The sequence below is a fragment of the Trachypithecus francoisi genome, unplaced genomic scaffold (assembly GCF_009764315.1).
Source record: "Trachypithecus francoisi isolate TF-2019V2 unplaced genomic scaffold, Tfra_2.0 Lachesis_group6, whole genome shotgun sequence".
NCBI lineage: Eukaryota > Metazoa > Chordata > Mammalia > Primates > Cercopithecidae > Trachypithecus > Trachypithecus francoisi.
In genome coordinates this window covers 32,578,375-32,593,287 of record NW_022681471.1, presented here as the reverse complement: position 1 = coordinate 32,593,287, position 14,913 = coordinate 32,578,375, and the positions used below count along the sequence as shown (strand labels likewise).

The following is a 14,913-nucleotide window of genomic DNA, read 5'->3' as shown; positions in this document are numbered from 1 at the left end:
TTTCTTTAAGCACTTTGAATATTTAATGTTACTGCCTCCTGGCCTTCATTGTTTCTGTTGAGAAGTCAACTACCAGTCTTACTGGGGTTCCCTGGTAAGTGATGAGACATTTTTCTCTTGCCACTTTCAAGATTTTCTCCTTGATCTTAGCCGGTTTCACTATGATGTAATCTGTTTGTGGATTCTTTACATATATCCTTCTTATAATTCATTGAGCTTCCTGAGTGTGTAGGTTATTGTTTTTAGAATAAATTTGGGAAATTTTCTGCCATTATTTCTTGGACTATTTTGTCTGCTCCTCTCTATCTCTTCCTTTCTTCTGGTAGATCCCACTAAGGTTTGTGTGGCTGATGATGTCCTACATTTGTCTGAAGCTGTATTTATTTTTCTTCATTCTTTCTTCTCTCTAGTCTTCATCTTGCATAATCTCTATCGATCCTGTTTCAAATCTGCTAATTCTTTCTTCTGCCAGTTTAAATGTGCTATTGAACTCTGCTAGTGAATTTTTCATGTCAGTTATTGTACTTTTCAGATTCAGAATTTCCATTTGGTTCTTTTAATTTCTATTTCTTTAATGATATTTTATACTGGATGCAACATTGTTATCATACCTTTATTTTCTGAATCATGCTTTCTTTTAGTTCAGTAAACATATTTTTTTTTCTCTTTTAAAACAATTTTTTTTTTCCTCTGTAGAGATGGAGGTCTTGCTGTGCTGACCAGGCTGGTCTCAGACTCCTGGCCTCAGGCAATCCTCCCGCTTCAGCTTTCCAAAGTGCTGGGATTACAGGTATGAGCCACCACACCTGGCCTGCAAACATATTTATAATGGGTATTTTGAAGTATTTTTCTGTTAAATCCATCATGTGGTTGCTCTCACAGGCAGTTGATGTTGTCTGCTTTTTTTCTGGTGTATGGGTATACTTTCCTTTTTTTTGCAGGTCTGTATTTGTCTGTTCTCACATGTTATAGGAAATACCCCGAGAGTGGGTAATTTATAAAGGAAAGAGGTTTAATTGACTCACAGTTCAGCATGGCTGGGGAGGCCTCAGGAAACATACAATCATGGCAGAAGGTGAAGGGGAAGCAAGGCACCCTTCACAAGGCCAGGAAGGAGAAGTGCAAGAGGAGAAATGCTAGACGCTTATAAAATCATCAGATCATGTGGGCCTCACTCATTATCATGAGGACAGCACGGGGCAAACCGCCCCCATGATCCAATTACCTCCACCTGGTCCCACCCTTGACACATGGGGATTATGGGGATTAAGGGGATTACAATCCAAGATGAGATTTTGGGTGGAGACACAGCCAAACCATATCACATACCTCATACATTTTTTGCTGGAATTGAAATCTTTTTGAGACAGGGTCCCACTCTGTCACCCAGGCTGGAGTGCAGTGCAGTCATGACTCACTGCAGCCTTGACCTCCTAGGTTCAAGTGATCCTTCCACCTCAGCCTCTCCTGAGTAGCTGGGACTATCAGCGTGCACCATCACACCTGGCTAATTTTTTTTTATTATTTTTGTAGAGACAGGGGTCTTTCTATATTGCCCAGGCTGGTCTTGATCTCCTGGGCTCAAGTGATCCTTCCACCTTGGCCTCTGAAAGTGCTGGGATTACAGGCGTGAGGCATTATGCCTGGCCAGAAAATTTTTGATAATATGTTGTAGCAACTGCCCCCAACCCTGGCCTCTGGGACTTATTATTTGCTGGTATATTTTTTAGTGATTGGCTGGATTATTGTAATGAAGCTTATTCCTTCTCCTCATAGTCTTAAGCCTCTGATGTTGGTCTTCAGGAAGACATGACTTTGGGTGTGTACACTGTCACTCTAGGATGGCAGTGGTGTTAGTAGGGCCCTCTCTCTTCTCCTTACCATGCACAACTATCAAACTGTACTAATTGCCTGCTGATCATTCGATTGTTTTCAGCAATGCCCTAGGACATAAATTGTTCTACAAACAAATCCAATTAAATTGTGGGTTCTTTCAAGGAATAGTTTTTGAGGTCTATGTCTGATATTTGTTCTGATACCAGGAGTGCTCTTACCAGCCATCTTATTTCCAGGTTTTCTCCTGAAAGCTATCCAGCTTACAGGCCACGCTTTATCTTCATTAGATCCACAAATCTCAACTGCCTTGTATGACAGCCTCCACTGTTCTTGAGAGCACTCTTAGGTTTGAACTTTACACTCTGTTGCAAATGAAGTCGATTCCTTTGGAAAGAGATTAGGAGCTACCTGTTGTGTAGCCTGTTTCTCCTCCAAGGCAAAATCTTTGAGCAAGAGCTCTAGAGACAGGGTGGGGACAGTGGCAAGCTTCTGTTTGAGTGGCAACTCCTTTCTATGGGCTGAGGCCTTGGCAGAGTGGGGTGCAGCAGCCTAAGGTGTTCTTGGCTTGCCTCTTCAGCATGTAACCACCACCTCATGAGCAAGGCAAGGAAATCTTGAGCCCCAGTTTCCTCAGTGTGTTGCATCTAAGGTAGAGCCTCCATTAAATAACTGGGGGACACAGTAGGCAGATTAAATGAGCCACCATCACTCAGCTGTACTCACCTGATACTTAGCCTCAGAAACAAGTAGCTGGTGTCAGTATGAATGATGCTGAAGTGCTGCTCCACCTGGGAAGAAAGTCCTCTGGCTGGGAGCCAGAGGGGAGAGGGAGCCCTATGCTCTTGCCTCAGCAGTCTGAAATAGAATCTCTGCCTTACTGATCTGGGAGGGGGAAAGGAAGAAGCTGTAGTGGTTCAAATACCACAGACTTGCTTTTCTTACTGAATTTTTGTAGGTTCTCTTAGACAGATGTTTCTTCATTTACTGTTTTCCCTTAGGACCATTTCGAGGGGCTTTCAGTGGTTGTTTTAAAAAATAATATTACCACTTTCACTTGTGAGTGCATCAGCAGAGTTCCTCAAGCTGTCATGCTGGAAGCTGAACTCCATGTTTGATACTTTTTTCATTTGCATAGTGATGTTTTTTCTATGCCTAGACAAGGTTATGAAGTGGTATTGTTTTTTCTCACTTCATCAAGATCACAGTGACTTTGTCTGACAGTAGTACTCTGTGAGACCGTTTATGTTCAACAGGAAAACATCAAGACCCAGTTGTGAGTACCAGGCCAGTGCTGACTGTCAGGGACTGTGATATGGTTTGGATTTGTGTCCCTATCCAAATCTGATGTCGAATTGGAGGCGGGGCCTGGTAGGGGGTGATTATATCATGGAGGAGGATTTCCCCATTGCTGTTCTCATAATAGTGAGTGAGTTCTCATGATATCTGATGGTTTAAAAGTGTGTGGTACTTTCCCCCCTCACTCTCTTGCTTTCCTGTCACCATGAAAAGATACGCCTTGCTTCCCCTTCACCTTTTGCCATGGTTTTAAGTTTCCTGAAGCCTCCCAGTCATGCTTCCTGTTAAGCCTGTGGAACTGTGAGTGAATTAAACCTTTTTTCTTCATAAATTACCCAGTCTTAGGTAGTTCTTTAGTGTGAGAACAGACTGGTACAGACTGCCTATCACCTTCTCACAGGGTAGAACAATCACTTCATAATTATCCTGTCTAAGGGGCAAGGAAGCTTGGGCATTTATCCATCAACTCCCAATAATCATTGGTTGAGAGCTCCTGGGGGCATTTATTCCCCAGCCTTCCCTGTTCAGGCAGAGGGACTTCAGACCCAAGAGGAAGCATCAAGCTGTTGGAAATTGGGCCAAGTACATATGGCTGAGATCTAGTAGGACACAGACAACATCTGTTACAGATGACCTGCCAAAAATCCTGGAAGGGCCAGGATTTGAGCTCAGTGTTATCTGATGACCATGTCTTAGCCACCACTTGATTTGGTGAATGGAGAGGTTTGAAAAGAACAGCAGAACTTTGCTAGAGGGGTTGTCAAGATTACTTACCTGAACTGTTTCTCATTTATATATTACACAGACTGTTGGAGATACCTGCTCTGTTCCCAGCTCCTGGCTAGACTGTGGGGTCTCAAAGATGAACCAGGCATGTTTTCTGCCCTTATGGTACAATCTGTCTGTTGAGGGTGGGATATCTGAAGGGACAAGCCCACACTTCGTCCCCAGTCCTACCTGTGTTAGCTAGAGAGTCCTTCCTGGAAGATGTGCTGCCTAAGCAATGGAGAGTATTTAGGGAACATCCAGCCTACTCTTTTTACTTTACAGATGAAGGAACACAGGCCCACAGCAAGGGAATGGTCTGCAAAAGAGAATATATAAGACTGCACCCTGGAGAAGGCCAGCCTCTAAGTGGCCATGCCCTTCCTTAGCTCCCCAGTCACCCGGATACAGGAAGTGCTCACTATATCAGATTCAGCTCCTCAGCACTTACCAACTCCATCCTGCCCAGAACGCTTTTCTTCAAAGGCCTGCAGGTTCAAGGCTCTGTCCTAAGCCTGAGCCTTTTTACCTCTAAAGAAAAGTAATCAACCTCCTCCAAAGGCATTCAGTATCCTGGTGTGGAAGAATATGTGTGTATACCAGGGTCTGGGAATTTTGAGAAACCCTCTTGAGGTCTGGTGAGTTGCTTTTTCCCCTTATGTGAATTTATATAGTCCTCTATGGAGTTCTGGAGGGAAAATGAACCAGACAAATTTTTTTTGAGACAGGGTCTCACTCTCTCTCTTAGGCTGGAGTGCAGTGGCACAATTGACCTCATGGGCTCAGGTGATCCTTCCACCTCAGCCTCCTGAGTAGCTCAGACTATAGGCATGCAGCACTACACTCAGCTAGTTTCTGTATTTTTTTGTAGAGATAGGATTTTACCATGTTGCCCAGGCTGGTCTTGAACTCCTGGGCTCAAGTGATCCTCTTGCCTCTGCCTCCCAAAGTGCCGGGATTACAGATGTGTGTTACTGCACCCAGCTGAAGATTTTCTTTTAAGTAAAAACAAAGTATGTTTTTATCTATTTCCAAACTCTGTAGCATGAATTTCTCCAAGAAACTTTTAGCAGATGCTCTCCTCCCTTTTGCAAATATACTAAAACTATTTTATGAAAATAGTTTCTAAATGAGCCCTAAAATGAGCTCTGTTACACTGACCTACTTTTGACTATATCCTTTATACAGCACTGTAGAGGGCTTTCTGCAGGCCCAGAGCAATGGAGTAGTCTGCATAAGAGAACACACAGAACTCAGCTTAGAGGAGGCCAGCCTCTGGATGGCCATGCCCTCCCCTGGGCCAGGGATCATTCAATTAAGAGAAACACACACAGCCCAAGTTCAGCTCTTCAGCACCTACCACATTATCTAGCCCAGAACTATTTCACTTAAAGGGTTGAAGATTCAAGTCCCTTCCTCAATCATGGCACTGGGACATTTTACCTCTAGGAATAGTAAAACAACCTCCCCTAAAGGCATTCAGTATCTTGGTGTCCATTCTTACAGGCCCTTGAGGGAGTGATATAACTTGTACCCTCCTCACAACTCTCATTTCTCCCAATCTTCTTGCAAATCTGGGCCTGAAGCTGGAAGCACAACACATGAACAATAACTAGCTTGATGCTTGGTGCTGAATTAACTTTTTTAAGAAAGCAGGCAAATAGGTTGGAAATTGTCCTGTCAATATTTTAGAATCTAGTAATACAAAAGACCCCTTCTAAAAGCACATTCTGTTGTGTTACACAAGCAAGGGGACAAAGGTGATTTCAGAGGTAGCATTCAGGTGTGAGCGTCATAACTGATACATTTGGACCCCTCCAAAGCACAGGCCACAAACAAAACTAGGGCCTCTATGAGAACTGCAGAGTTGGATTATGATTTTTTATTTCAAGCCAAAGAATCTTGGTTCAGGCAAAATAATGGAGGGAAGGCAGAGAACAAGGAAGAGTCTCTGTCCATTCCCTTTGAACAAGAGAGACAAAAAAAATTAAACAAAGGATGTTTTAAAATCAAAAGGTGAAAGAGTCCTTAGAAACATAGGAGGAAAGAAATCCATGGCAATGGCTGAGCCTGGAGCTGTTGTTGAGGTGTGGGGAGCTTGATGATAAACAGTGGCTAGCAGCTGGGTACTGCCTCTGGAAGGTAGCCAGTGGGGCACAAGGAGGTAGCTCTAGCCAGCTGGGCTTTACCATAAAAAAAAAAAAGGAAAAATAGAACTTAGGTTCCTATATAAATTAGTCCCTAACATCTCCTTCCATAGCCCTCATCACGAGGCAAGCAGTAAGACTGCAATTTCTCTTTACCTCTGATCCCTATCCTCCCTTAATATGGTCACCTTAAGGGGTTTCAATGGGATTGAAATTATTACAAGGAAGATAGGAAAGTCAAGACCGAGTGGAGGTTTCACAATCTCATTTTCCCTGGCCCAGGTCCCCAACCCCAGCACCTCAAGAAGCACAAAATATGATTCTATTCATTTTAAGCACAAGGAATTTCCAAGGATTTCTCACAAATTCCACAGGCCTACCCACCACATCAGAAAGGTCAACTCCAAAATTGAGTGTGACAGAAATATTGTAAGATGCTAAATTGGCTCTTCTATTTATTTAACATAGAGACTTAGATTTAGGAGCCTCTTCTTGGCTCAACCCGTTAGGTGAACACATTCTATAGTATCAAAGTTTTGCATAACTCTCCACTAAGTAAATGTTTAGTCCATTCATTCTGAACTGGAAGGAAGGGGACTAGGTGCCAGCTGTGATCCTAGTCAACATGCAGGATGTGATGAAATGAGGAAGTCTTCATGGTCGTTGAGTTACTGTCCAAGAGTAGCAACCACAGCTAATGACAGAGATCAAATTTCATTCATCTCACTCTGCTCCTTCTCACCATTCTTTCCCCTATGAGCCATAGGAAAGACTCAATCCACAGGCAAAATAAAAATGATACTTTGAATAATTCTTTTAACACCCTCCTGATATTTAGGCACCATGCACAAACTGTTCTCGCTCACAACTGGTAGCATTCTAATATTGTACATCAATATCTCAGTTAAATAGAATAACACTAGGAGGGAACTTTAATTAATCGTGATTGCATACTTATTGCAGGAAAAGATAAATAACCAAGAAAGCCACTTTTCCTCTGCCGAATCTTTTTCTTTGCTTAGCTGTTGTTTCCATATGCGTTGCTTTATATAACCATTTAGAGAAAGTCTCAGGGATCAGCACACATTCAGTCTAATAGCCTAAGTGTTTTTCAGCTAATGCCATGGCAATAAAGTTTGTTCTCTGGAGTGATGGCTCTTAGACACTGTATCAGTCTGTTCTCACACTGCTATGAAGAAATGCCCAAGCCGGGTAATTTATAAGGAAAGAGGTTTAATTGACTCACTGTTCTGCATGACTGGGGAGGCCTCAGGAAACTTACAATCATGGCAGAAGGCAAAGGAGAAGCAGGCAGTTTCTTCACAGGGCAGCAGGATGAAGGGAGTGCAAGCAGGGGAAATGCCAGGTGTTTATAAAACCATCAGATCTGGCGAGATTCATTCATGATCATGAGGACAGAATGGGGGGAACCACCCCCATGATCCAATTACCTCCACCTGGTCCTGTCCTTGACACATGGGGATTATGGGGATTACAATTCAAGATAAGATTTTGGATGGGGACACAGCCAAACCATATTAGACACTACAAACTGGCAGTGAATCTCTGGAATATACCATGCTCATTTCTGACTATCTTTGCTTGTGCTGTTCCTATTCTCCTTCCTAATCTAGCCAAATCATTCATCTCTGTTTTCCTCTCACATTTTCTGCCTCCTTTCACCCATCTTCTTTTTCCTTCTGTTTCTCAACCTCACCTGCCCAATTGTCTCCCCTTCCAGAACCCCTGTAGACCTGAAGTATGAATCACTAAGAGGCAACAGTCATGACTTATGGCCACTCACTGAAACATAACTGTTTGTGGGTGTAATTCTTATGCTCCCTACCTGTATAGTAAGCACTTGTATTTTCAGACTGGGTCTCCTACTCTTCTTGTTTCCTTCATGGAAGCTAGGGGTGGTGCTTTATGTGTAATTTGTTGTTGTTGTTGTTGTTTTTTGTTTTTGAGAGGGAGTCTCGCACTGTCGCCCAGGCTGGAGTGCAGTGGCCGGATCTCAGCTCACTCCCAGCTCCGCCTCCCGGGTTTACGCCATTCTCCTGCCTCAGCCTCCCGAGTAGCTGGGACTACAGGCACCCACCACCTCGCCCGGCTAGTTTTTTTGTATTTTTTTTTAGTAGAGACAGGGTTTCACCGTGTTAGCCAGGATGGTCTTGATCTTCTGATCTCGTGATCCGCCCGTCTCGGCCTCTCAAAGTGCTGGGATTACAGGCTTGAGCCACCGCGCCCGACCCAGAGGTTCTTATTATGTGTCAGTTACTGTGTAAATGCTCAGTATATGTTATTATTTACTCCTCACAACATATATTAGTGTTTTCATATTAAATTTCAGGAAACAGACACAATGCTCATTTGCCCAAGACTCAAACTCAGAGGTGTCCGTGTTTTGCTTGGTTATTCCTAAATTCTGAGATCAGGGCCTCCCTATGGGCCTGAAGGTTTCTCTTAATGTCTTTTATGAAAGAGAGAGACAGTATATTATAGTATACTAACTATAATGGTTATCAGCAGAGTCAGGAGCAATTTACATATTGTTTCTTTTTCTTCAATTTCCTTGCTTATAAAATGGGGATAATAAGCTTACTGAATAGGATTTTTATGACGATTGAATCAGATATTTCACTGAAAGACTGAGAACAGAATCTGCCACATTGTAATCTCTGTTTACAAGGTTTAGATATTATTTCTGTTATTAATATTTTGAGACAGGATTGTAACCACCTGATGGGTTCTTCCTGCCTGATGCACAAATAAAGATCATGGCATGGTAGCTCATGCCTGTAATCCCAGCACTTTGGGAGGCTGAGGCAGGCGGATCACGAGGTCAGGAGATCAAGACCATCCTGGCTAACACGGTGAAACTCCGTCTCTACTAAAAATACAAAAAGTTAGCCAGGCATGGTGGCGGGCACCTGTAGTCCAAGCTACTCAGGAGGCTGAGGCAGGAGAATGGCATGAATCCAGGAGGCGGAGTTTGCAGTGAGCCGAGATCGCGCCACTGCACTCCAGCCTGGGTGATAGAGCGAGACTCCGTCTCAAAAAAAAAAAAAAAAAAAGATCATGGCATGGTAGTAAAGAAAAGAATTTAATTGATACAAGGCTGGCCACACCACTGGGAGATAGAATTGTTACTCAAATCAATCTTCTTGAGCATTTGGGGGCTAGGGTTTTTCACAGGCTGTTTTAGGGAGGGGGTCAGGGTGGCTAAGCAGTGGGTGCTTGCTGCTGATTGGCTGGGGGTACAATCATAAGGGTGCAGGAATGGTCCTTCTGCCCACTGAATATCTTCTGGGTGGGGCCACAGGAGTGGCTGGCAGGTCCAGGTAAAGCCATTGGTGTCAGACAGGCAAAAAAAATCTGAAAAGATATCTCAAAAGGCCAGTCTTAGGTTCTACAATAGTAATGTTATCTGGAGGAGTAATTGGGGAAGTCTTGTGACCTCCAGAACAATAGCTGGCAATCGTTTGTGTATACCTTAGCAGAATTTGTCCTTCTAGCCTGCTGGTCTCTCATTAGCTTTACAAAGGCAGTTGAATTTGGGAAAAGGCTATTATCATTTAAAGTATAAACTAAATGTCTCTCAAGGTTAGCTTGGCCTAACCCAGGAGTAATTAGGGGCAGCTTGAAGGCCAAAGGCAAGATGGGACTTTGGCGTGATCAGATCTCTTTCTTTTTTTTTTTTTGAGGCGGTGTCTCGCTCTGTTGCCCGGACTGGAGTGCAGTGGCCGGATCTCAGCTCACTGCAAGCTCCGCCTCCCGGGTTCACGCCATTCTCCTGCCTCAGCCTCCGGAGCAGCTGGGACTACAGGCGCCCGCCACCTCGCCCAGCTAGTTTTTTGTATTTTTAGTAGAGACGGGGTTTCACCATGTTAGCCAGGATGGTCTCGATCTCCTGACCTCATGATCCGCCCGTCTCGGCCTCCCAAAGTGCTGGGATTACAGGCTTGAGCCACCGCGCCCGGCAATCAGATCTCTTCACTGCTGTAATTTTCTCACTGTTATAATTTTTTGCAAAGGCCATTTCAGCCTCACTCTGTTGAGAGAGAGGACTAGCTGGATTTCCTAGGTGGACTGAGAATCCCTAAGCTAGCTGGGAAGGTGACCGCTTCCACCTTTAAACACAGGGCTTGGAACTTAGCTCACAAATGGCCAGATAGTAAGGAGAGCTCACTAAAATGCTAATTAGGCAACAACAGGAGGTAAAGAATAACCAATCATCTGTTGCCTGAGAGCACAGTGGGAGGGACAAGGATCAGGATATAAACCCAGGCATTCGAGCCAGCAATGGCAACCCCCTTTGGGTCCCCTCCCCTTATATGGGAGCTCTGTTTTCACTCTATTTCACTCTATTAAATCTTGCAACTGCACTCTTCTGGTCTGTGTTTTGTTATGGCTGGAGCTGAGCTTTTGCTTGCCGTCCACCACTGCTGTTTGCCACCATCGCAAACCCGCCACTGACTTCCATCCCTCTGGATCCAGCAGGGTGTCTGCTGTGCTCCTGATCCAGCGAGGCACCCATTGCCACTCCCGATTGAGCTAAAGGCTTGCCATTGTTCCTGCATGGCTAAGTGCCTGGGTTCGTCCTAATCGAGCTGAACACTAGTCACTGGGTTCCATGGTTCTCTTTCATAACCCACGGCTTCTAATAGAGCTATAACACTCACTGCATGGCCCAAGATTACATTCCTTGGAATCTGTGAGGCCAAGAACCCCAGGTCAGAGAACACGAGGCTTGCCACCATCTTGGAAGTGGCCCGCCACCATCTTGGGAGCTCTGGGAGCAAGGACCCCCTGGTAACACTGTCACCCAGGCTGGAGTGCAGTGGTGCAATCACAGCTCACTGCAGCCTCAACCTCCTGGGCTCAAGTACTCCTCCTGTCTTAGCCTCCCAAGTAGCTGGGACCACAGGCATACACCACCACACCCAGCTAATTTTTTTATTATTTATAGAGACTGGTTCTTCCTATGTTGTCCAGGCTGGTCTCGAACTCCTGACCTCAAGTGATCCTCCTGCCTCGGCCTCCCAAAGTGCTGGGATTACAGGTGTGAGCCACCATGTTCAGTCTATTATTTTAATAGTAGTATAAATGGTGTTGTTTTAAATGTCCTTAATTAGTGACATAAAAAAGATGATAACCTATGTCAGGACCCAATTTTATTAACTTTATTAGTCCCTGACATCTCCAAGTATCAGAAGCCCTGCCTTTAACCACTATGCTTTGTATATGGAGTAGTTTCCCACCTTAAGACAATTGGTCTCAATTGCAACACAGAAAGGGAAGTGCTTCGTTAAATGTCCTCTCTATCCAGGAAGAAATACTAAGCTTGCTGCCTGGAAAACGCTACACAAATCTAGGACCCATATGTAAAGATCATGCTGCTGAGATGGCATGGAGGGGTAAGGGCACTGGGGTGGGAGGAAGAAGTATAACTGCCCAAGGGGTTTACCTTGCCCACTGCCTAGGCAGAGCTGATTTATAAAGACAGGGGAATTGCAATAGAGAAAGAGTAATTCATGTAGAGCCGACTGTACAGGAGACTGGAGTTTTATTATTGCTTATATCAGTCTTCCTGAGCATTCAGGGAGCAGAGTTTTTAAGGATAACTTGGTGGTTGGGGGGAAGCCAGTGAGCCAGGAGTGCTGATTGGTCAGAGATGAAATCATAGCAAGTTGAAGCTGTCTTCTTGTGCTGAGTCAGTTCCTGGGTGGGGGCCACAAGATCAGATGAGCCAGTTTATCCATTTGGGTGGTGCCAGCTGATCCATCAAGTGCAGGGTTTGCAAAATATCTCAAGCACTGATCTTAGGAGCAGTTTAGGAAGGGTTAGAATCTTATAGCCTCCAGCTGCATGACTCCTAAACTATAATGTCCAATCTTGTGGCCAATGTTAGTCCTACAAAGGCAATCTAGTCCCCAGGCAAGAAGGAAGTCTGCTTTGGGAAAGGCTATTACCATCTTTGTTTAAACTATAAACTAAGTTTTTTCCAAGGTTAGTTGGGCCTACGCCCAGGAATGAACAAGGACAGTTTGGAGGTTAGAAGCAAAATGGAGTTGGTTAAGTTAAATCTCTCTCACTGTCTTAGTCATAATTTTGCAAAGGCAGTTTCAGAAGTATAGGAGGCAGTGTGGCTTAATAAGAGGAACAGAGACTCTCAATGCAGACAGAGGGTTTCAAATCACAGATCTGCTACTTACTGGATTTGTGACTTTAGGCAGGTTGTTTTAGCTTTCTGAGCCTCATCTGTACAATGGAATTTTCATGGTAGTTAGTTCATAGGGCTGAAAAGAAGATGAAATGAAAAGATTCAAGTAGAACACTCAGAACAAGGCCCGCCTGTTTGGACGGAGGGAGAGGGAAACAAAGAACAAAGGTGACTAAGATGGCGTACTTCCGGGTTCTTCATCACCAACTTTCCCGCGCCCGGGGAAGGCACAGGTCAACTGCGCAGGTGCAGCATGACGTCCGACCGAGGAAACCGAAACCTACCTGGCCGCGCCCACCGCACAGCCCTCCACCCACCGGCATCCTGCCTACCACCCCCCCACTCCCAGGCCCAAGACATAAAAGCCGCTCCCGGCAGGCGCGCGGCACGAACTTCCTCCGCCCCTCCTCATATGCGGACCTAGGAATCTCGCCCGAGAACGCCGGAGCGACTTCCTCGGCCTCTGCCGCCAGAGACCGGTGAACCTCGCCTCCTCTTTCTATACATTGGCTACATAATAAAGTCTCCTTTTTATCTTGCCTACTTGCCTTTTCCTCTGGCGCCGGCTCTGGTGGTCGCATAAAACAAATCAGGTGGTGCCGAACCCGGGAGGAGACCCCTCCTCAGGGCCCCCCAAGGTCCGAGGAGCCTCCTCCTTCCACGCCCCGGATGGACCAGGACCTAGACATCGCTTTCCACACCTCCAAGCCTCCTAGGGGTGAGTGCCTCTTGCCTCCCTCTCATACTCCTTGGCCAGAAGTCCTGCGCAGGCCCAAGGCTTTTTGGTCACCAGGTGACCCACAGGAGAGTTCCCAAAGGTAGAGATGTCTGCCAAAGGAACTCCATTCCATTCCGTGTGAGACCCGTCCAGGACGGAGATGTCCACCTGGAGGTAATCTCCATTCCGGCTCCAGGAGCCTCCCACCGGTCTCTAGTGGCTCCAAAGGACGCTTTGTAGCCAGGTAGAGTTCGGTTTCCGTTTCTGCCTGCAGGCGAGAGGAAGGCAATGGGAAACCCCCAATCCAAAATACCTAGAGACTCCCCTTTAGGGTGTCTTCTAAAAAATCTCAAAACTTTACAATTAGAACAAGATCTTAGGCGAAAGCAACTGGTGTTCCTCTCCACTGTGGCGTGGCCACAATATAAATTAGACAACCAGTCTCAATGGCCGCCTGAAGGCACCCTAGACCGTAACATTTTAATCGACCTCAGTAATTTCTGCCAGCGCTTAAGCAAGTAGTCTAAAATAAATTATATACAAAAGTTTTAAGACTTGCGTTCTCAACCAGACTTGTGTAGCCAATGCTCCTTGGCCCAAGTCAAGTTGGCTAAGCAAAGTCAGAGAAGAGTCATCTTTCCTGTCTGACTTGCCTGTGTCAGCTTCCCCCCCTTCCACTCCCGCCATATACCCCACCTCCCCTCCCGCTTCCGCTGTAGTTCCGCCCTCCTCCTCAGTCCCGCCTACCATTGTTGAGGCTGCCCCTCCTTCCATCCCTCGGCACTTCCGCCTACCCACCTTCCACACTCCCTCTCATTCTTGCCTTATCCGTAGCTGTCTCTTACTCTCATTCCGCCTTCCTCTTCAGTCTATTCCTGCCCCCCTCTTCCTCGGCTCCTTCCTAACTATTCTGTCATCATTCTATTACTGTCATCATTCTATTACCTGCTTCTTATATCTCCTCTAATAATTGTTTTAGACCTTTAGGCACCTAAGGCACTAGGCAAACCAGTGTCTGATCTCCGGCCTAGTCTTAACTAAAACCAAACAATACTCCAGACACAAGGCAAACCGGTGTCCTTACATCTAGACGGCGACGGACAATACTGTTTCCTAGCAACTACCTCTGCTACGTCACCACTGTTGCCCATCTAGTACCAGGTAAAACAATTACTGTTATCTAAATTCTTTTCTCTTTATACTTCCGCTTCTTCTCTATCGGCTACAAATCTCTCCACTGTTGACTAAGTCAACGTCCTTCTCTCCCCCTTAAAAAACACCAAAATGGAGTCCTACTTTATACTTACATTACTACTCTTCTTATACACTCCAATCACGGCGGAGTAAAAGGAGGACTCTACGGAGATCCTATTTAAGATTCATATCCGACTGCCACCCTCTTGTATATTTAAATGAGTCAGGCCTGGTTGATACAAAAAGGACACTTGTCCAACAAAAATCCCTCCCTAAAAATATACAAGTCTTACAAAATTTAACCTTAGCCATACAATCACAGGAACAGGCCTACAAGACCAACTACACCCACCCCCATAAAGACCCCTTCTCATAGTTAAAGCTTGTCCGTCAAGGGTTAAACCTAACACAGGCAGCTCACGTAACAAATCTCTCCCAGTGTTTCCTCTGTGCAGCCCTTGAAAGAGCCCCCTTAGTGGCAGTCCCCTTACCTACTGCTTTCAAGGCTACAACTAACTCTAGGCACCTCCAAAAACCGTTCTTACTCCATGTCCCACTATACCAAAACCCAGAAAATCCAATCCTTTCTTCTGCTACTCTGCCCCAAACTCCTCCTGGTGTAAGCACACCCAATCGCCCAATAAGACCCAGAGAGCCCCCGTTGGAGGTTATTTCTGGTGTAATAAAACTCTCTTCAAGGTCCTTAACCATGCATCCATCAACCAATCCCTCTG

The 14,913-nt window shown here is 45.3% G+C and overlaps 1 protein-coding gene across 2 annotated transcripts in view; it reads right to left on the bottom strand.

The window, feature by feature from the left end:
• LOC117077397 (putative uncharacterized protein CXorf42) overlaps positions 1 to 14,913 on the bottom strand; it is a 111,812-nt gene that overhangs the window by 34,904 nt on the left and 61,995 nt on the right. The window contains exon 2 of one of the 2 annotated variants that reach the window (XM_033201079.1): positions 12,100 to 12,343. The exons of the other annotated variant lie outside the window; for it this stretch is intronic. Coding sequence (XP_033056970.1) covers positions 12,331 to 12,343 — 13 coding nt within the window. The 3' untranslated portion in view covers positions 12,100 to 12,330. Of the gene's footprint in view, positions 1 to 12,099; positions 12,344 to 14,913 lie in introns of those variants that run through there. 2 annotated transcript variants of the gene reach the window in all.